Raw genomic sequence first — 22,033 nt, 5'->3', positions numbered from 1 at the left:
AGTGTTACAAAGTAAAATACATATTTTTAGAAACTAAAAATCTTATCAGGAAAGGAAATTGTTATATGAAACATGCTAATAAAATTACAGCCTTCCTCTCCCAAACAAAACAATGTAGCTTAAGGTACAGTTTTGGATTACATATGCAAGAAATAAAAATACTGGTACTATAAATGTATAAGTGTAATAGCTCCATAAGCCAGGTGACTATGACTGTTATACCAAAAATGGTTGCAGTTCAGTATGACCAGTCACAAAAGAAACAGTATACTCTTCTTTAGACAAAGAATTATCTAAGTTCCCTGTAGCTACGATTGATCGTTTACTTCTAGGTTCACTTTCAATGTCTGGAAAGTGAGAGAGGGGAGGGAAGAGAGACAAGGAAAGTGTGGAATGTACTAAAACATGTAGTTTTCCACAGTACAGTTGTTGCTGGAAACAAAAAGCTGTCACTTTCTAAAAGGGTGGCCATGAATACTAACCATTTCTCACGTCAGCCAAGTTACCACCCTGGAATAAGAGTTGGCAAAGATCCTATAAAATGTGGAATCATGCAGCCTTTTCCTGAAAATCTTTGTCAGTGTATAGCTAGAGAATATACAAAATCTTTTTCTTTCATTACTTTTTTTCCTTCCACAATATTATTTTACAAAACACAACTTAAAGCTGCACACTGAGTGACCTCACATTAGTTGAAGGACATCAGGTTTATATTACCATCACTGTAATGTGGATCAGCAGTTCAAGAATTTTCGGCAAATGTCACTTCCTTTCCCAGTATGTCTAAAGATTATATAGAGAAAGTAAACATGAGGTTCTGAGCATTTTGCTTTATGAAAAGACCACACATCTGTAAATATCTATATTGCAGCAGGTCAATGCACTCCAGACAGCTTTTCAGAATCTTAAATATGTGTAAGAGGGGGGAGAGAATGCGCAAAGCATGGAGAAAAAAATGGAGAAATCAAATTTGTACATTTATCAATGCCCAGTAAAACAAGGAACATATACATATTAAAATGATAAATATGGCCAAAAATGCAATATTAAAACAATTCTATTATAAAAGAATTAAAGAGAAGCAGTTTCTAATCAAGTTCACAATTGGTAAACGAAAAAGGAGGGAGATTATTAAGGAGCAACGCTAAACATTTTGGGTCAGCTTCTACTCTCAGTTACTACAATTTAAGTCTCCTGATTTCAGAAAAAAAAAACTATCTTAGAAAGAGATGGATAGACTTATAAGTCTGGATCCCATGCCCACTATCAAAAGGAAAGGTTTTCACTGACTTCAGTGGGAGGTAGATCAAGCAGCTAGTGATTTCTATTTTGAAATATAACATACAAAGGAAAGAAGTAGGAAAATTGTGAGTAAAATGAATGGAAGGATGGATGGATAGATGGTGAGTCAACAGGGCAAGGCCACTAAAAGTTAGAAAAGGAGAATATGTAACTAGAAAGAACACTGTTCAAGCACTGAGGCCATGTCTACACTACACACTTCGGTCATTACAAGTTACTCTGGCGCACAGCTACGAAAGTTAATCTATTCCTTCTGCATGTGCATACTTGGCTGCTTATGTCCGCACCGCATGTTCTCACCAAGAGTGCTTGTGTTGATGCAAAGTGTGGTGCACCACAGGTAGTAACCCAGTGTGCCGTGCACTGCAGGCTGGAAAAATGCCTTCTGGGAAGTTTTCACAATGTGTTGCAGGAAACAAATAACTCATCCGGGGATCTCTAGAAGCTCCAGGTAAAGTTCCCAGAATACAACATTCTCCATATCAAAACATATTTTTTTCATAATTAAAAAAAAAAAGATCCCGCAAACCCATGCAGCACTGGTCAGTGTCCACCAACTCTGACACAGGCATGGAGCCTGCCCAGCTCATACTGTTCTCATGAGCATTGCAAATACAGGACCTGTGATTCTCCGGTATTACCAGAGCAGCAGGAAGAATGGAAACAATGTGGGACAAGATGATAAAACAGACAGATATGTCATTGGATTTACAGTCACAACAGAAAGTGAATGATAAATTTCAAAGCCCCTTTCCCCATCCCCATACAAATTTTTAATAAGACTTATTGATGTGACACTGGCAAACCAGGTGCTAGCTCATGCCAGAGGCCCAGGTCAATTCACTTGTGTATTAACATATATCAAATTGATTGTTAAATGTATAAGAATGTATTTGGTGTTTCAACTTTGTGAAAATCAGTGTGATGTTACTTGTATTGTTATCACTCATTTGTACCCTGTTATAACATAATAGCTAATGTTTACATTGTGTATACCCCTGTAACTAAATAACCCATCAAACAAGCCATCAAATGAGAAATAAGCCTTGTGGAATGCAAATGAAGAACTTTAACAGAAAAATGCTAATTTCAAAGCAAGTGGTCATTGTGTGTGATGATCGGAGGTCAAAGACTCAAAATGCATTCCTCAGTCTCCTTCATCAAAGGAAAAGCCCATGTGCGCAGTAATACTCTCAGCTTGTTTTCTTTGAGAAGAAGCTATAAGTTAGATTCAAGAAAAGATCCAGGATCTCTGGACTGTTTGGTCTCTTACAGGGAAGTGTACCAGATACAAACGGGAAATCCCCAGAGACAATCTGGGTACTATAAAAAGACTTTTGGGAAACTGGCAGTTGATTACATCACTGCCACCGTTTGGAATTACAAACTGCAACTCACCTCTGTATATATTTTACCTGCTTTTAACCTCTCAATAACTCTCATTTTCTTTTCTTAGCTAATAAATTTTTAATTAGTCTACAATAGAACTAGCTACGAGCATTGTCTTTTGTGTAAGATCTAGAGTATCAATTGATCTGGGGTAAATGACTGGTCTCTTGAGACTAGGAGCAACTTGATGTGGTGTGGTTCTTGGTTTAAGTGACCTTTTATCACAAAGTCCAGTTGTCTGGATGGCAAGACTGGAGAGTCTAGAGCAGGGATTGGCAACCTTTGGCATGCAGCCTGCCAGGGTAAGCAAATATATTCCTTCCTGCACTCTGGCCTATGAGACTCTAGTTTCATAAATCGCTTACCACTGACAGAAACCCCTACTGCAAGAATTGCCAAAGCCATACAGCAAGAGATCAGTTTTGTAGTGATTACTTTGTAAGTAATACATTTGTTCAATATCTTAAGATGTACAAACTATGAAGTCATAGTTTTTTCTGCATGCAGTATTGACAAGTGCTCAGAGCCAGAGGTCACAGTAACTGATCATCCTTATTTTATTCCATACCTGTTTGTTTTTAATCTCTTCACAAATTAAAGAGGAGTAGATGTATTTTATGTTAACATCCTCACCACTGGCAAGCTGTTCATTTGTTTTACCAGCAATTTTTCTTAACCAACTGTGCTAATAGTCCTTATTAAAGATGCCAGACTGACATCCCTGGAAACAGAACATTTTTTGTTTATCCACAGAACAAAAACAGAACGGGGACCATCAGTGAAATTTTTGTTACACTCCTCTGATATACCTCAAATTTCTCCAGAATGGGCCATCTCTATTAGCGACAGATTATTTCAGTCTCTTTGCCAAATCAGTCTTTGTCCAACAACTGTTCCAATTATACTGAGCCTGTGCATGTGTCTGCACACGCATGCATTTCATCCCTGTCCCCTAGTCTTTCATTAACAAATTTAAGACATGTCTACTTGGTATTAAACTTATGCTTCAAATACTAACATGAATTGTTCAATATGTAGAAATACTGTTAATAAAATAGAAAAGAGTTTAATTAAGGTGCTCAGGTACCACAGTGAAGGGTATGATATGAAGAACCTAAGCAACAGAATAGAAAATCTAAAGCATATTGCCCATGTAGGACAAAGACATGTTAAAAGTAATAGCATACTATATATTAAAGTATTTGTCTGAAGTGCCTAAGGTGTTCAAATAGGCACTTCTTGTTATTTTATACATCTAAAGAAGTTTAACACTCCATGAGGAAGTTCAAAAATCTTTCAGATTAGTGCAAACTTTTTCAGCTCCATAGTCCTGCTTAGTTCAGGGGAGAGAGGCACTTCTTGGATCTACTTCTAGTGATTTTAAATAAAACACAGAACTTCATCCTGCTTCAGTCAGTTCCACGGATGGAGGGGGGGAGAAAATTCCCCTTAATACATAGTTTTAAAAAAAAATTAACTTCATTACAGAGAGGGAAGCATGTTTTGGGACAGCCCATGCAGTGGTTATATGTCCTATGAGTGTATAGGAAGCTTAATACATATTGGCATGCACCAGGTTCTAGGATACATGACACAGGTCAGGTGAAGCCAAAGTATCCACCCTGGTTATCTTTCCATACAGTAGTGAGGGTAGAACAGTGGCAGAAGCCATTCCAGCTCTGTCTGCAGTAGCAATGATAGAGTAACTCTTCTCTTGCTACATGAATTCCCACTTTCTCAGATGCCAGTGGATCTCCCAGTCCACAGCTCACTGAAAGAGGATGTTGGACTTCAAGAACTTTTTAAAAAGGAATTCCAAAAAGACACAAATTGTTCTTAATCACTGTTAATTTTTCATTTAAAAATGTTATATAATTGAGCCACACAATTATTTTTTCATAATTGTTAAAATGAAGAGGTAATTGTTGGAGCGACAAGGTTGTTGAGGTGATGAAGAGACAAGCTTTCAAGCCACACAGACCTCTACTGTCAGTGAAGCTACAACAATTATGAGCTAGGGTTCATCATGCATTAAGTGACAAACCATTTTTGCATGTTCTATTACTTTCTTGTATACTGATTATACTTTGATTTAGTCTGGGTTTTAAAACTACACCCACTGAAAATATTTTTATTAAATAGAATGCACATGTATTTTACTTCAGCAGTGATTCTCACTCCCAACTCCTTGTCCACCTTCAATAGTTTGCAGTTAGCTGGATTTATAAGCCTTCCCTGCCATCTAAACACATTCTTCTGCAACATCTAGAAGATGTAGAAAAGCAACATGTTGGTCTCTTGTTTATCAGTCATATAGTTCAATGCTCACCAGGAAGATTAAAAAATATCTTGCACTTCACTATTCTGGTCAACCATTTATTTGGCGAGCTAAGTATGTGGAGGAGATGAAGAGTAAATCAGCATAATAGACACAGAACTGATCTAACAGCCACACTAGTACAGCTTTTGATCAGATGCAGCTCATCAAAAATTCCACTTGAAAGTTTTGCATTTTATACATCACAGAGGAAGAAACAACACACTTCAGGGCAATATTAAAGTATGACTTTTTAAGCCTGTCTGTTTAAAAATATAGTTTTAAAGAAAAATACAATATGCAAATTTTGATGGTAAGGCTTTCCAAGAATTTTCATTGTATATGAAGTGTGGTAGCATCTTATTACAGGCAGGCTGTGAACAAGATACTAGGTGGAGGAAACAAAGTCTACCTGATTGATGTTGAAAAGATTTCTGGCATAGCTAGTCACATTCTGCCTATACACAGAGGATGTCAGTCTGGCATCTTTAATAAGGACTATTAGCACAGTTGGTTAAGAAAAACTGCTGGTAAAACAAATGAACAGCTTGCCAGTGGTATAGGATGTCCTTAAAATAGGGTTTAAGTGGGACTCAAGCGGAGCATAGGCTGAGGGGTAAATTTCACCTATGCAGAATTATTAATGCTTGTGGAGTAATCTCTATGCCTCAACTGGAAGTAAAAAGGCCACATCTTGGAATTCTAAGCTTAGCTTCTCAGGGAGGAAAGGAAAGGTTTAGTGGGAAAACAAACAAAAGAACAAATGATGGGTGCCCAAACAATACTCACTTGACAGATAACGCATGATTTTTCTCGGCTATATTGTAGCGAAGTCTTAAGGCTCAGTTGTAGTACCATGACTTGATGCTGAAAATAATCGAGAGGCACCCAGTATATAAATAGGTTGTGACCCATTATTAAGCACAACAGAGGAACACGAAATAAAACAAATCTGCCCAACACACCAAAACTAGTTATTCAAATAGAGCAGTGGTTCCCAGACTTGTTCCGCGACTTGTGCAGGGAAAGCCCCTGGTGGGCCGGGCTGGTTTGTTTACCTGCCACGTCCGCAGGTTCGGCCAATCGTGGCTCCCAGTGGCCGTGGTTCGCTGCTCCAGGCCAATGGGAGCTGCTGGAAGTGGCGCGGGCCACGGGAAGTACTGGTCACCGCTTTCAGCAGCTCCCATTGGCCTGGAGCTGCGATCGGCCGAACCTGCGGACGCAGCAGGTAAACAAACTGGCCCGGCCCCCCAGCGGCTTTCCCTGCACAAGCGGCAGAACAAGTTTGGGAACCACTGAAATAGAGTATGCACATGGGACATAGCCAGTGAAGTGAAGCACCGATTTATTTAGTGGATAATGAGAAATATACATGCTAAAACATGTCAAGGCACAAGTTGAGCAATCCATTTGCATCCTAATTTATCAGCTTTTTTTTTAAACCATTGCACAGCACCCACTGCCCTCTGACATAGACAGAGAAGTCAAGCTTTGACAACTAACATTATACAATAGAAGCTCACTAATTCAGAGTAATGGCTAGAAAACCTAAAGTGAATAACTAGAATTTTGCAGATTAGCAAGTAAACAAATGAAAATCAAGGATAATGCATCACAATTGTACTTTGTTCAACTGCTTGACATGTATAGCTTAGCTTTATTTATTTAATAAGGAAGAATGTTCTAATAAACATTCCATACTAAGTTTTGTAAAATAAATGAAGTCTTAGTAACATGGCATATCACTACAGCATTCTGCTATTAAATCTTCACTGAAAAGCAGGGAGAGACCATATTTTGACAGTGTGAGTTATGGGATGTGTCCATCTCATGCAGATTACATTTAAAATCCTGATCTTATTCCTCATCAGATTATAACAATGCTAAAGTAAGTACATTTGGTCCCATATTTCTGCAGTGTCCTTTAAAAATGTATATGAAAAAGAGTGAAAATAAATTTAGCTGATTATCTCCCATTACTCAAGAGGTATAATTTTGCATTATATTGACATTGAAATTTCCCACATAGTATATAGAAAACATTACTGACATTTAATTAAATTGATATAACCGTTTTTCCATGCACTTCTTCCAAGTATGCAACTTAAAGAAAAATAATAATCCCTTCAATTTAGAGTACCAGTCATGGCATCTCTACTTTTTTTTTTCCCATTTCATAACAGCCTGGTTGGCTTCAGACACTTTCTACATTACCATAACCAAGGGTGTTTCATGGAATACCTAATTTATTAATAAAAACAGAAAATTTGATTTTTGTTTTTTCAAATATGCTACTAAAATGCTTTTTCCATCTTAAATCATTTATATAAAAATGTTGTTGGAAGCCACAGACTATGTGTTTTCCCAGTAGATACTAATAAATGAGATCCTGCCTCCTTAGCAGCAGATCCTCTGGTGTATGCTGCTTGGCAGACCTGAGTAAAAGAATAAAGCTAAATTCCTCCAGAAATTCTCTTACTCATTATTGATCTGGGGGAAAACAGAACAAATAGAATATCTCAGCTTTTCCAAGCCAAGAGTTTTGTGAAGCTTTTCCAAGCCAAGAGTTTTGTGAGCATTAACAGATACTGCACAGATCACCAAGCAATTGTTACATTCCAATTTTTGTAAATTCAACATCTGGCATGTGATCCCTGCTAACAAAAATGATCCTTTCTATAGATAAAATAGCTTTTCTGAAAGAGAATGCAAAGAGAATTTTTTTTTACAGAAAGAACATTACAGATTTATGGCAGCCTTCTAGCTCTTTCCTAAAAAGAAAATCTCTTTTGCATTCATTTAGGGGGGAAAGGATTTAGACTGAATTAGATTTCTGCAGGGATGCTGTATATCTAATGGAAAACAGGAAACCCAAATTAAAATCCTACACTATTAATAAAATAAAATAAAATAGGTCTGCTGAAATGATCAGCAGTGGAATAACTAACAGTGTTGCTATTTAGTGCTGATATCTAGACAGTGTTGCTATTTAGTGCTGATATCTAGATTACAACCACATTATGATGAATAAGGCAGTTCACACCTTTTGAAGCTATTAGTTTCAGTATCTTTGTGGACCCAGAAAAATAACACTGCGTTGGATACACTGGGTAAAATCCCAGCACCATTGAAATCAATGGTACGCTGACGTCAGTGAGGTCAGAATTTTACCCACCTTATTTACATTTTCAAGGCTTTCATCACAGCTGGGAAAGATAGAATCTTTTTTTTTAAAGATGAGATTCTGGTGCCATCCATGTAGTAACAATAATATTAAAACAATGAAAACATTCAATGATCAGTGTAACATATCTGGAAATGCTTGTATTGAAATAACATGAATTCTGCTAAAAAACATACAGCCAATTTTCTAATTTCAAAATTTAAGAGTATAAGGAAAAATAAGGTAGTATACACTAAAAAAGTCTTCAAGGGTCCTTTATAAAATGATTATAAGTCAAATTAACAAATTTCCTATCCTCTCAGAAAATCCAAAAGAGAGTCCCATAAATCTAGGGAGGTTACACAACATTATTCATTCATAGCAAAGGACATTAATTCATGCATTAAAATACAAATCTCAACAGAGTCTTAAGTGTGAAACTACTATGGCATCCTCATAATATGGGCCTGATTCCATTTCCACTGAAGTCAAGAGAAAGAGACCCATTGACTAAGACAGTGATTGGATTCGAACCTATAGTTAAACAGGAACAAGTTAAAAATTACATGTCTTCAGATCCCTAGGACCTGATGAACTACATCCTAGAATACTCAAGGAGCTGACAGAGGAGATATCTGAGCCATTAGCAACTATCTTCAAAAAGCCATGGAAGATGAGAGAGATTCCGGAGGACTGGAAAAGGGCAAATATAGTGTCCGTCTATAAAAAGAGGGAATAAGGACTAATCAGGGAATTAAAGACCAGTCATCTTAACTTCAGTCCCAGAAAGATAATGGAGCAAATAATTAAGCAATAAATTTGTAAACACCTAGAGGATAATAAGGTGATAAATAACAGTCAGCATGGATTTTTAAGAGCAGGTTATACAAACACCTGTCAGGGATGGTCTAGATAATACTTAGTCCTTCCTTGAGTGCAGGGGACTGGACTAGAAGACTTCTCGAGGTTCTTTCCATTCCTACCATTCTATGAGCAACGACACATATGAAGATGTCACCTTTTGACATGAAAATGTGGGCCCTATTGTGAACATATCAGTCATATTTATGAGACAATGTGGGTAAGCTACTATCTTTTATTGGACCAATTGCTGTAGGTGTGAAAGACAAGCTTTCAAGCTTACACAGAACTCTTCTTCAGGGAAAAGGGTACTCAGAGTGTTACAGCTAAATACAAGATGGAACAGATTGTATAGCATACATAGTTAACAGATATTTCAAGGGACAAGGTTCAAAGTGAAGTGTCCCATTAACACCACTCCCTTCATAGGCGGGAAAGTGGGGAGGGTTGTTAGTGGGATATAGATTGTTATAATAAGCCATAAATCCAGTGTTCCTATTCAGTCCATAATATTTAATGTCTAGCAAAGTTACGAATTTAAGCTTCCAGGCTCATCTTTTGAGGGTGTTGTGCATATGTCCTTTATGAATGAGAACTCAAACATCGGATATGGAGAGATCATTTTGTGAAAAGTTCACCCACAAGTGACAGGGTATTTTTGTCTTTTATCATTTTTCTTAGTGAGTTCATTCCAGAGTGTAGTGACTGTCTAGTTTCACCCACATGGTTGTTATTCGGGCATTTATTGCACTGGGTGAGGTACACTACATGTTGAGTATCATCATGTCTGTCAAGACCTCACTAGCTGAAGAAGACACTTAAATACACAGCCAGTTCTCAGAACGCAGCAGTATAGTTCTCATGGCGTTATATGACCATGAGCACTTTTATTTTTTGGGTGGAGTTCAAGACATTTTAACGGTTACTTCTATAGTATCTATATACTTTCTAACTTTTATGATCTAATGTCAATTTAATTAGCTTGTGTCTGTCCAAGTGGCTGAGTAGTTGTCCATAAGTTTTTAAGAAATTCATTTGGGACTTTAATTCCTTAGTCCAGCAGAAGTTAGAACCATTGTTGAACTGGCACACTCACTCTAGGAATAAGGTGCTTGAGTCTATTACAGGCTGAAACAACACAGGTTTTGACGGTGTACATGGAATATGGTCTAGAAGGAGGTCACTTACTCCCGAAGTTACAGAGAGTGTTATATTATTTGTGGTAGGCAAAAAACAAAAAAAGGTGTTGGAGGGATACATGCAAAAAATAAATATGACTAAAGCAAATTGTAAACACATTATGTGGATTTCAGCTAAATGTCAGTGAGTATTCCAGGGGCATCCTCTGAGTCTCTGCCTTAGAGAATTGGCACAGGCCTTGCCTGGCTTATTGGACAAGTGTCAGCCTGTATGGGGCCCCTAACTTCTAGAAAGAGCTATGGTAAAACCCAACAACAAAAGCCCACTCTGTCAGCATCATGTTCCTAGACCTTTCCTTGATACAATTGAATAAATCATTTGGTAAACATCTAATTCAAAGACAATTGTTTTATCCATCTACAAAGAAGAGAGATCAAAGGAAACCATAAAGAAACAAAATATTCAGATAAGGGAAGCATTTTCCAGTAGATTGATAAGTGTGTCTATGTAAAATATTGAAGAAGTTCACATTACACTTTGATGTGAAGTGTTTGTTTTCTGAAAGTGTTCTGTATTGCATAGATAACAGCAGATGCCATGTGATGCAAGGTTGGCTATATACATTGCTCTTGTTAATGAGTTGCCTTAGGCCAGATTTAACTTACACAGTCATAGGTTATGTCTACACTACAGCTGTAAACTCTCTAGTGTAGCCATGTCCTTAGAAAATGTTTACATTTTTAAGACATTTTATCAAGGGCTGAACTTGAAAGGTCAAATCAATAAATATATAGTGTATTACATTCAGAAGTCCCAGGTCATTATTAAATTACAAGTACTTTGTTCCTCACTTAAATTTCATAGACTCAGCTCTTGGTTCTATCAGGAGATCCTGGTAGTTGGTCTGGTATAAAGTCAAGGACGATTATCTTTCACATATTATTTTATGTAGTCCAAAATATATTTCCCCAGTGAAGTATATTATTCTCATCAACCTAGACATTAGCAGTCAGCTTTTGAAAAACAGGAATATGTTTTAACAGTCTGATAATATCGGAATGAATTCCAACAGAAGGCAATTGTGCTGCAGACTATGAGCAGAAACAATGACACAAGAACTCTGTTGTTCTTGAATGAGCTATTCACTATTCACAACAACAGACCTTTAAGTCCAGTGATATGGATTTGATGAGACCTTATGTGACTGGGATCCCAGTGGGGCCAGATGAGGTCACTCAATTAGGGTGAACAGCAAAGAATGGGGCAGATAATCCCCAAAACTGGTGGATATTCTCAATACTTAGATTTACCAAGCCAGAATAAAACAGCTTCTTTATTACCTCACTGGTTGCCCAGAAGCCAACAACACAGTTCCCTTGAAGTAACCCAGCCTCAGACCTCCATCCAGGTACCCAAGTTAAATATGAAAATCTTATTTCATCATTTAAAAGAAAAGGTTTTACCAATTCCAAAGGATCAGACTCTACCTCCCAGGTTAATGAATATGCCAGATTATATCCAAATACACGCTTACAGCCAATTCTTATTAACTAAACTAAAATTTATTTAAAAAGAGAAGAGAGAGAGAGAGAGTATGGTTAAAAGATCAATATACATACAGACATGAGTTTAATTCTTGAGGTTCAGATACATAGCAAAGATGGTGAGCTTTGTAGTTGCAAAGACTTCTTTCAGAAATAGTCCATAGGTTATAGTCCAAGGTTTATATTTCAGGGCGGTCCAGTCAGTACTGGGATCTCAGTCCTTGTGGTTTAGACTTCCCCTGCATGAAACCTCAAGCAGATCTGAGATGACAGACACAGGACCCAACAATATTTTATACAGTTTTCTAGCAGCCCACTTGACCATACAGTCCTGGGTAAACAATAGGTTTTGATGTAACCTTCTGCTTTCTAAACACCACCAGTAATTAGTTACACAAATTAACATAGGGCAATTTATCCATTAGGCAGTCTATTACAAACTTCAAGGAGACATACAGACAATGACATTATTTCACCCAAGATTCATCTAAATGTTAATATTCCCTTTTGATCTCTGAATTTATAGTTATAGTGACAGATGGGAACTGTTTGTTTCCATGGCTAGCATCAAAGATACAAACAATTAGTATCACTTCTAACTTCTAACAAAATAGGTTTGCATTTGAAAGTTTTAGCCTATTTACCATGAATGGCCCTAATTACCATTCACATACCTTTCTAACATGACTTTAAAGGTGGGCTCTGGGTCATTCAGCCTGCAAGCTGCTTAACCCTTTCCGGCCATGAGTTATATTTTGTATAAGATTTGCTGCAATTATATAGCAGTGGTAGCAACTATAGCAGTGGTTTGCATAATTATATTTTAATTAGACAGCATCATACCTTAATGAAAAAATCAAGGTCCTGTTTGTTCTGCTCCAGCATTAAAGATTCCATGGCACTTTTTGTGAAAGTTTACCCTATCACCTTAGCTAACATTTCCTCCCCTGGTATTGTCTAAAGGACTGTACACCAGTTTGCTGCTGCCTTCCACCCTAGTGATAGCTGCATATAAGTAATATCATTTGGGATTAAAGGTTTTATGTAAAACATTGGCTCCAAAAATCCTATATTTCTGCCACTTGGAGCTACTTGGCTCCAGAAAGCTATATTCTCAGGTAGACAGTTTCAATATCCATGAAAATTTGACCCTGCCACACCTCATTCAGTAGACTCTTCAGAAACCTACCACATAATTAGGCTTATGTTTTCTCTTATAAAGGGGGAATCTAATAATAACAGTCTTCAATCTGAATGAGAGTTCCTTTCTTCTACAACAAATCAAACTTTCTGTGTCTAGCAAAATCTTGTAACAATCACCCTTCCCAATGATCTTCTCAGCTTTTCGTTCCATGTCTCAATCACTCATTTCATTCAGTGTATACATCTGTATCCCTCCCAGGCAGAGAATTTTTCAAACAAAATAAAGGTCTTGGAAATAACCTCTTTGACCAAGCATGGCAATAAAATTCTTGACCTGTTAACACTGAAAACTTGTGTTAGAACATACATTGTATTTAGTCTTTACTGGTTCTTTGAAACACATATATGAACACAATAGCTACATGTCCACCGACACATTGAAATTCCTGTCCCAGAACAAGGTGTGGGAAAAAGAGTCAAGATTTGCATGTATGATGGTAAGCACACTCTCTCTCTTTCATTCTGTGCCAACACTATCTGTGTCCTAGTCCATTATTTATATAGGACTAGATTTCCCCCCCTCTGTTTTGATGTATTCATTTTATTAGCTATTCTTTGGAGTTTCCATTTATTCATGAATGAGAGGAGCCTTCATGAATAGCAAAACTACACAGTTTACTCATTTCTGGCATGCATAATAATATTTCAGTAAATTCTAGAGAAAGCCTGCGCAAGTTATTAATAAGTGTTTATTAACCTTTCTAAAAGATGAATAGTCTATGACTTTGAATATCTTAAAGAATTTTCCCCAGATATTCAAAATACACTCACACACACTCCTGATCTATGATCTTTACAAAACTATTATTCCCCAAATGAATGGGATTCCTGGAAGTATAAGCAATTAGAGTATTGGATATAACCCAAAAACTTAAAAGCCATTTAAGAATAATCAGACTATCAGTGACATCAGTGAGCCTACAACCAGATTTGTTTTTAAACCATCTTTCATCTGACAAATAAATATGGCATACTAGAAATCCCAGAAAGAAATGCCTACCAGAGTGTTTTACAAACAACGTAAGCTCATTATAGGCTTGGGCATTTAAGCTGTCAGAAAGGAAAATGATCTAGCAATGGTGTAACAGAAAGAAGATTAAATTTCCCTCAAGGAGCTAGAATAGCTTTGTGAAGTAACAAAGACAAGGCATTAACGCTTCCCCCCACCCCCCAGCAAAAAAAAGGTGTCTTACTTTTGTCATGCTATTTGCAAACATAAGTGTCTTGTGTCCAAACACTTGACAAGAAGAGTAACAGCAAAGGGTAAAGGCTAACTTCTCATTTCAGATATGAAAAAAAGATGTCAGTGGGTTGGAATGAGCCATAAAATATGTTCCTCAGTGAAAACTTTGCTAAATGACTTCCAAGAAAGGTAGCTCTCAGCAGTGTATGTCCATGCAAGACTAGCAGATGTGCAAATGTTCTAATAGAGGCAGACAACTTCAAGGCACTGATTTAATCAGAATTCAGTGTGCCATATGTGATGATGGAAAGTATCAGAGAGCTGGCATTGGTTCAAACATTAAGAAAGGTGTCCAAGAAAATGCAAAATAAAAGAAATAGACTGGTTATGTATAGCTTGTTGCAAATTGACTGGCCTCCGAGAAGTCAACATTGTCAGTATTACTCATTTGTCAATAAAATCTAAAAGCTGGCAGCAAATGTCAGAATAATAAGCAACAAATATTAGCCCAATAAAAAAGACATAAAAAACAGACATAGCAGTTTCCTGGTGCATCCCATTCACTAGTGGCCTCACAAACACAGTTACAAACCATAGTGGGCAATCTAGCAAATGTGGCAAAAGATGTGTAACAGACCGTTGAGGCTCAGTGAATCAAATGGTAGCCATGAACAACCACCATGAACAGAACACAACAGAATAGTGGTAGGTGAAAATCCCAGCACATGAGATTAGCAGCGTTACAACAAAACAAAAACACAGCTTTTGTTATACTATTAGCAAATCTGAAAGAACAGTATTTCAGATAATAATATAAGAGCATAAATAGCAGTGCTGAACACACTCAAAGTATAAATGTGGGGTCAAATTCTGTTCTCAATTACACTAGTGTAAAACTGAAATAACTCGAATGAAATAAAATAGGACTGTATAATTTGACCAATGAACTAACTATGACTTCCACTCTGCCTATCAGGTAGGTAAGTATGTTCATACTCATTGAACAAAAGGGGAAACTGAACTACAAGCAACTTGTCCAAGATGATGGGAGTAGTTTGCAATGGAACAATCGAAGCTGTGTATACAAAGATACCACCATCATCAGTGGGGATCAAACTCTGGATCTTAGGGAAACAATTAAACTAAAGGATAGCCCTTTTAGGTGTGAAACAACAGGGAGCTCTGTAGTCTCATGAGCAGCCCCCCTACAGGAAGATATGCTCACGTGCAATAAGCCAGTACATTCCAGCCTCACTCCATAATGTGGTCACTCATAATGAAGGTTTAATCGTAACCACAGCGAAGCTTTGGTACCAGAACCGTTCTCTTGTGTTTCTTGCACCTTCCCCTGAAATGACTGTCAGAAATAAGACAGTGGACTAGATGGTCCGATGGTCTGATTTACTATGGCAATTCCTACATACCTGTGGGCATTTCTCAGCTCCTACTGACAAAGCACTGAACCAATGGGGATATGAATTTGTGGATGTATTTAACTGAGCAAGTACTCTTTCCATGTGTGTTGTTTAAGGGTGTGTGCAGTCTAACGGGCGTCTCTGCCCGATTCCCACACAGAGCAGACATACTCTAACTTGACTATTAGGGGCTATGGGTATGTGTCATAAATATAAAGGGAAGGGGTTAAGACGCCCTGATACAGTGCTATAAAATCCTCTTACCTGTAAAGGGTTAAGAAGCTCAAGTAACCTGGCTGGCACCTGACCAAAATGACCAATAAGGGGACAAGATACTTTCAAATCGGGGGTGGGGGGAGGAAAGGCTTTGTCTCTCTGTCTGTGTGATGCATCTGCTGGGGACAGATCAAGAAAGCAAGCAATCCAACTCCTATAGAGTTAGTAAGTAATCTAGCTAGAAAATGCGTCAGATTTTCTTTTGTTTTTGGCTTGTGAAATACGCTGTGCTGGAGTAAATGTGTATCCCTGTTTTTGTGTCTTTTTGTAACTTAAGGTTTTGCCTAGAGGGATTCTCTATGTTTTGAATCTGACTGCCTGTGAGACTATCTTCCATTCTAATCTTATAGAGTTGTTTGGGTGTTTTTTTGTTTGTTTTTTGTTTTCTGTTCTTCTAATAAAGTTCTGTTTTTTGAGAATCTGAGTTTTTTAATGTCTTAAAAAACCCAAGGCTGGTCTGTTCTCATCTTGCTTATTCTCAAGCCTCCCCAGGAAAGGGGCGTGTAAGGCTTGGGGGGATATTTTGGGGGAAGATGTCTCTAAGTGGTCTCTTCCCTGATTCTTTGTTAAATCGCTTGGTGGTGGCAGCATACTGAATCCCAGATAGGAGGAATTTTGCGTCTTGGGGAAGTTTTAACCTAAGCTGGTAGAAATAAGCTTAGGGGGTCTTTCATGGAGGTCCCCACATCTGTACCCCAGAGTTCAGAGTGGGGAGGGAACCTTGACAGTATGAAAAACATTCTCATCCTGGGTCTATGTACTGATGTTGGAGACTGTGACACTACTTCTTCTCCTTTTGGGTATAGCAAAGCTAAATTAAGTTACATGGGCCAGCTATGTGGCCTCTATACCATTTCTGGAGTTCAGAATATCTATAAACTGCTTATTCCCTCATTATCTTGTCCCTTTTTCAAAAAACAAGCCTCCTTTCCCCATTCTTTGCTTACACACTGCTCTGACATGCCATACAGAAGCAGTTACACAGGTGTGGAGTGTATGCAGAATGCCTCCATACCCTGTTTTTCCATGGACTTCTGCATAGCCAACTTTGATGTGTATCATAGAATCATAGAATCATAGAATATCAGGGTTGGAAGGGACCCCTGAAGGTCATCTAGTCCAACCCCCTGCTCGAAGCAGGACCAATTCCCAGTTAAATCATCCCAGCCAGGGCTTTGTCAAGCCTGACCTTAAAAACCTCTAAGGAAGGAGATTCCACCACCTCCCTAGGTAACGCATTCCAGTGTTTCACCACCCTCTTAGTGAAAAAGTTTTTCCTAATATCCAATCTAAACCTCCCCCACTGCAACTTGAGACCATTACTCCTCGTTCTGTCATCTGCTACCATTGAGAACAGTCTAGAGCCATCCTCTTTGGAACCCCCTTTCAGGTAGTTGAAAGCAGCTATCAAATCCCCCCTCATTCTTCTCTTCTGCAGGCTAAACAATCCCAGCTCCCTCAGCCTCTCCTCATAAGTCATGTGTTCTAGACCCCTAATCATTTTTGTTGCCCTTCGCTGGACTCTCTCCAATTTATCCACATCCTTCTTGTAGTGTGGGGCCCAAAACTGGACACAGTACTCCAGATGAGGCCTCACCAATGTCGAAGAGAGGGGAACGATCACGTCCCTCGATCTGCTCGCTATGCCCCTACTTATACATCCCAAAATGCCATTGGCCTTCTTGGCAACAAGGGCACACTGCTGGCTCATATCCAGCTTCTCGTCCACTGTCACCCCTAGGTCCTTTTCCGCAGAACTGCTGCCTAGCCATTCGGTCCCTAGTCTGTAGCGGTGCATTGGATTCTTCCGTCCTAAGTGCAGGACCCTGCACTTATCCTTATTGAACCTCATCAGATTTCTTTTGGCCCAATCCTCCAATTTGTCTAGGTCCTTCTGTATCCTATCCCTCCCCTCCAGCGTATCTACCACTCCTCCCAGTTTAGTATCATCCGCAAATTTGCTGAGAGTGCAATCCACACCATCCTCCAGATCATTTATGAAGATATTGAACAAAACCGGCCCCAGGACCGACCCTTGGGGCACTGCACTTGATACCGGCTGCCAACTAGACATGGAGCCATTGATCACTACCCGTTGAGCCCGACAATCTAGCCAGCTTTCTACCCACCTTATAGTGCATTCTTCCAGCCCATACTTCCTTAACTTGCTGACAAGAATACTGTGGGAGACCGTGTCAAAAGCTTTGCTAAAGTCAAGAAACAATACATCCACTGCTTTCCCTTCATCCACAGAACCAGTAATCTCATCATAAAAGGCGATTAGATTAGTCAGGCATGACCTTCCCTTGGTGAATCCATGTTGGCTGTTCCTGATCACTTTCCTCTCATGCAAGTGCTTCAGGATTGATTCTTTGAGGACCTGCTCCATGATTTTTCCAGGGACTGAGGTGAGGCTGACTGGCCTGTAGTTCCCAGGATCCTCCTTCTTCCCTTTTTTAAAGATTGGCACTACATTAGCCTTTTTCCGGTCATCCGGGACTTCCCCGGTTCGCCACGAGTTTTCAAAGATAATGGCCAATGGCTCTGCAATCACAGCCGCCAATTCCTTCAGCACTCTCGGATGCAACTTACCATTTGCACCAAGGTAAGCCATTTGAGAATTTGTCCCTAAACCTTTAGAGAAAGATTTGTAATACCACCTGTCACAAATAGAGAACAGCAGGGGAGCAATGGGTCAAATTCAGCTGTAACAAAAAAGTGGTGTAACTTGGTCATACAGTGTTACCTAGCAACTCTGTGTTCTTGGGAAACCAGGGTGCAGTACCCAGCCTATCTGACTCACAAAAGACCTTTCCTTCCCCTCCTCCCCTCCCTCCCCCCCCCCCCCCCCGGTCTCTGCTTCAACCAAATCTTCATCAGAAGAAAGACTTACAAAAAGCAATGAAAAGGCCATGGAAGACACACCTAAACCCCTGGGATGAGGATGACAGGATTAAGGAAACTCCCCTAGCCTTATTTGCATTGAAGATGGGACAAGGAGGCATCCCCATTAGCATACAGAATAGAGAACAGAGATTCCAAGGCAAGAACCACACAGAACTCTGGGACCAGAAAAGCAGGGAAGCTCTGCATGAGTTGGGATCTCTGCTCCAGATGTTAATGAACGCAACGCCTGCACACACACCCAGCTCAGTAGTTATCAGACCAAGTCTGATAAATCCTTTAGTAATAAATCCTTTATTTCAGAGTAGCAGCCGTGTTAGTCTGTATTTGCAAAAAGAAAAGAAGTACTTCTGGCACCTTAGAGACTAACCAATTTATTTGAGCATAAGCTTTCGTGAGCTACAGCTCACTTCATCGGATGCAAGCTTATACTCAAACAAATTGGTTAGTCGCTAAGGTGCCACAAGTACTTCTTTTCTTTTAGCAAATCCTTTATTGGTATCCAAAATAGTGAAGCTCCCTAATTGCGTTGTGAGCTCCCTCCAAGGAACACTGTGCATAGCCAGGAATGATCAGCTCCCTTGGTCTAGCCTGAACAAAACAACTTTGGTACACTTCCTTGTTTACACATAAACAAATCTAGTGTTCTCCCTTGAACCATTGTTGTTTCTCTACAAAAACCCCTACCTATGCTCAAGTAAGTGTTCTGATGCCTGGATCCAAAATCTGCATCAGTTCCATTGGGACTTCATCTTCTCCTGACTGATTGTGCTCGGGGCTCTGCCTGTCTCCAGCACTCCGGACCCTCAGCTACTACCACCACCTGGACCCCCTATCAATTCAAGCTCCATGGAGTGGTTAGAACCCAGCTTTCTTGCTCTCTAGGTATAGCCTTGTGACCCTGACTTGTATGATCAGTTACAGTTTTCAAAACCTGACTTTTATAATCGAGTTTAAGTTAGATTTAATATTATAACTGTTCTGTTTGTTTGGCTCCCCTATGGTTATTACCTGGCAATAAATAACTCAAATGATTAAGCTGGTTGCTTCTCTCTCTCTCCCCCTCCCCCCGCCCCCCCGTGGGTGTTTTTTTTGGTTTCCTCATTCACTCTGCAGCAAAGCTCCTCATACCTAAGCTAAAAGATCCCTGCAACACCCAAAAATCCTGTGGGGTTTGCTCATCAAATGGGTTTCTACCAGAACAATTATAACATGAAAGTGGGGATAGAGAGGTGCCAAACCTGGGACATATGAGGGTGGCAGCTTGGAAGTGCTGCTTGACCCAGTCTGCTCAGATGTGCTCTATTCCGGTGTGGTGCCCATGGCATATAAGAGTGACAGCTTGGAGGTGCTGTTCGACCCAGCCCGCTGAGTCCAGGGATATATAAGGGGTCAGCTTGGGAGTGCCGATTAACCCAATCCTCTCAGATATGTTAATATGTGTGTGTGTGTGTGTGTGTTCGTTCATCTGATTCTGGGGTTGGATGAACCCAGCCCTGGGGTACCTATGTCCTGCAGGATAGCTCCAATGTGAGGGAACTTGCAGCAGGGAGAAGTAGAGCTCTGTATGAGAACACAAGTGGCTCAAGCAATACATCAATAGAAGTACAAGAGAAACCCCTCACCCCCAGAAGAGTAACCGTAATAAATGAGCATACCCCAAAGTAATGGGCAAAGCTGGTAACAACAGTACGATAAGGGAGACAGCAGTGTAAGTTTGCACTAATTTGGCATTGAAAATATGAAGAGACCACAATGAAAACTGAAATCACACAATGCACATATTGTTGTATTACAAACTCAAAACATAGGCAAGGTTTGTCAAAAGCCTTACTAAGCTTCATGAATTTTTTGATTTAGGTTTTTCATGAAAGTCATGTGAAATTCATGGCTGTACATGATTTTGAAGGCAAATAAGGTGAAATTCAGAATTTTGCTGGACTTCTCCTTTTTTCAACCAAAAGAAGAAATTTAAGTTAAGATGGTACAAGCCCAAACAGGCTGAAATGAAAGAAAACATTTACCCAACTCTAAGGTGTTTTTCAACACTCAGTTTCCTATTCTGTATTTAAAGTGTTGAGAAATGGATGAGGGTTTCTAAATTTTTCCCTTTGTTGCTCAATCCTCTATACCCACATTAGTATTGGGTGTGGACTTGGAGCTACTATCTACGGAACAAAAATAAGATGATGTTCTATACCATCTTTTCTGAGGAAAAAAATAGAAATGTCTAGAAAGTACAGTATCAAATTGTTTAAATGTGTTTTATGCTTATTTACAATTCTGCAAAAAATTAAGTAATCTGGGGTCAATTCCTGCTGATACTGATACCTTATTGGATTGCGTGATCATAAAAAATATGTGTTAATAGTGCAAACAAAAATAAATCTCTAAAATATAGTGACATAAAAACAACATAAAGTAGCTAAAGAAGTTAACATTCTGTATACGGATACAATTCTGATATATCTAGATTTGCATTAAAATGAGATTTACAAAGGGTCATATATTGAGAAGTGCTCAGCACCCACTACTCCCATTGACAAATTGGTGGGAGTTGTTAGTACTCCTAGAACTTTTCAGGATTTGAACCAATATGTGAGATAAATTACCAAGTCCTCAAGAACAGTATTTCAATTGCTGGCTCTGCTTTTTTAGAATTTTCAAGAACTAGCCTATGGCAGGTGAATCATCTGTGATGAAATAAAAAGCAAAGCCTATTTCTTTCTCCACTATTTTGTCTGCAGTGTATGTTTGTGAGAGAAAGCAGGGGAGGAGGTCATCAGTCAAACAAATGCAAACAGAGCCATTCAGAAACTAAAACGGACTGTAATAAATTGGTATCATGAAGGAGAAACATGTTTTATCTAATGAAAGTCCACACTACAAAAAAATGTTGTACAAACCCTTTAAATCTATAGTTACTCAACAAGAGAGCTCCCATCTTTATAAATTACATGCTCAAGCACTTTATTAGCTAAATCTCTCCCTCTGGGGATATTTAACGAGAGGTACATAATTTCTCTTTTTACAAGAAGCAACTGGTCCCAGTGGCAGTGTTCTCCTGGTTTCACCTCAAAGAGGCAAAGCCGGGGAGCATTGAAATTTGTTTTTAAATAAACTAATTATTATGCAAACAAGTCCTCTGCACTACATTAGTGAAATAAAGAGCTGGATTTTAACATGAATGCAGACTCTGAAACAACTCAAACCTCTGTGAGGCTGAATGCAGTGAAATATTTATCAATATAAAATATAATCATATTTTTGTTGACATCCTGTTTATACATACAAATAAGGGACCCTCTCCTCCCCTCACTGAAGACAACCAGAGTT

At 38.9% G+C, this 22,033-nt stretch overlaps 1 protein-coding gene across 3 annotated transcripts in view; it reads right to left on the bottom strand.

Annotated features, from left to right (window-relative positions):
• The window catches only part of GPC5 (glypican 5), a 1,139,255-nt gene that overhangs the window by 1,039,808 nt on the left and 77,414 nt on the right, over positions 1-22,033 (bottom strand). The window contains exon 2 of one of the 3 annotated variants that reach the window (XM_075129300.1): positions 5,798-5,875. The exons of the other annotated variants lie outside the window; for them this stretch is intronic. Within the exon in view, the coding sequence (XP_074985401.1) occupies positions 5,798-5,813 (16 nt within the window). The 5' untranslated portion in view covers positions 5,814-5,875. The remainder of the gene's footprint in view (positions 1-5,797; positions 5,876-22,033) is intronic. 3 annotated transcript variants of the gene reach the window in all.

Source organism: Caretta caretta, chromosome 1 (genome assembly GCF_965140235.1).
Source record: "Caretta caretta isolate rCarCar2 chromosome 1, rCarCar1.hap1, whole genome shotgun sequence".
In the NCBI taxonomy this organism is placed as follows: Eukaryota; Metazoa; Chordata; order Testudines; family Cheloniidae; genus Caretta; species Caretta caretta.
The sequence above is the reverse complement of the archived record's forward strand: the minus strand, read 5'-3'. Positions and strand labels throughout refer to the sequence as shown.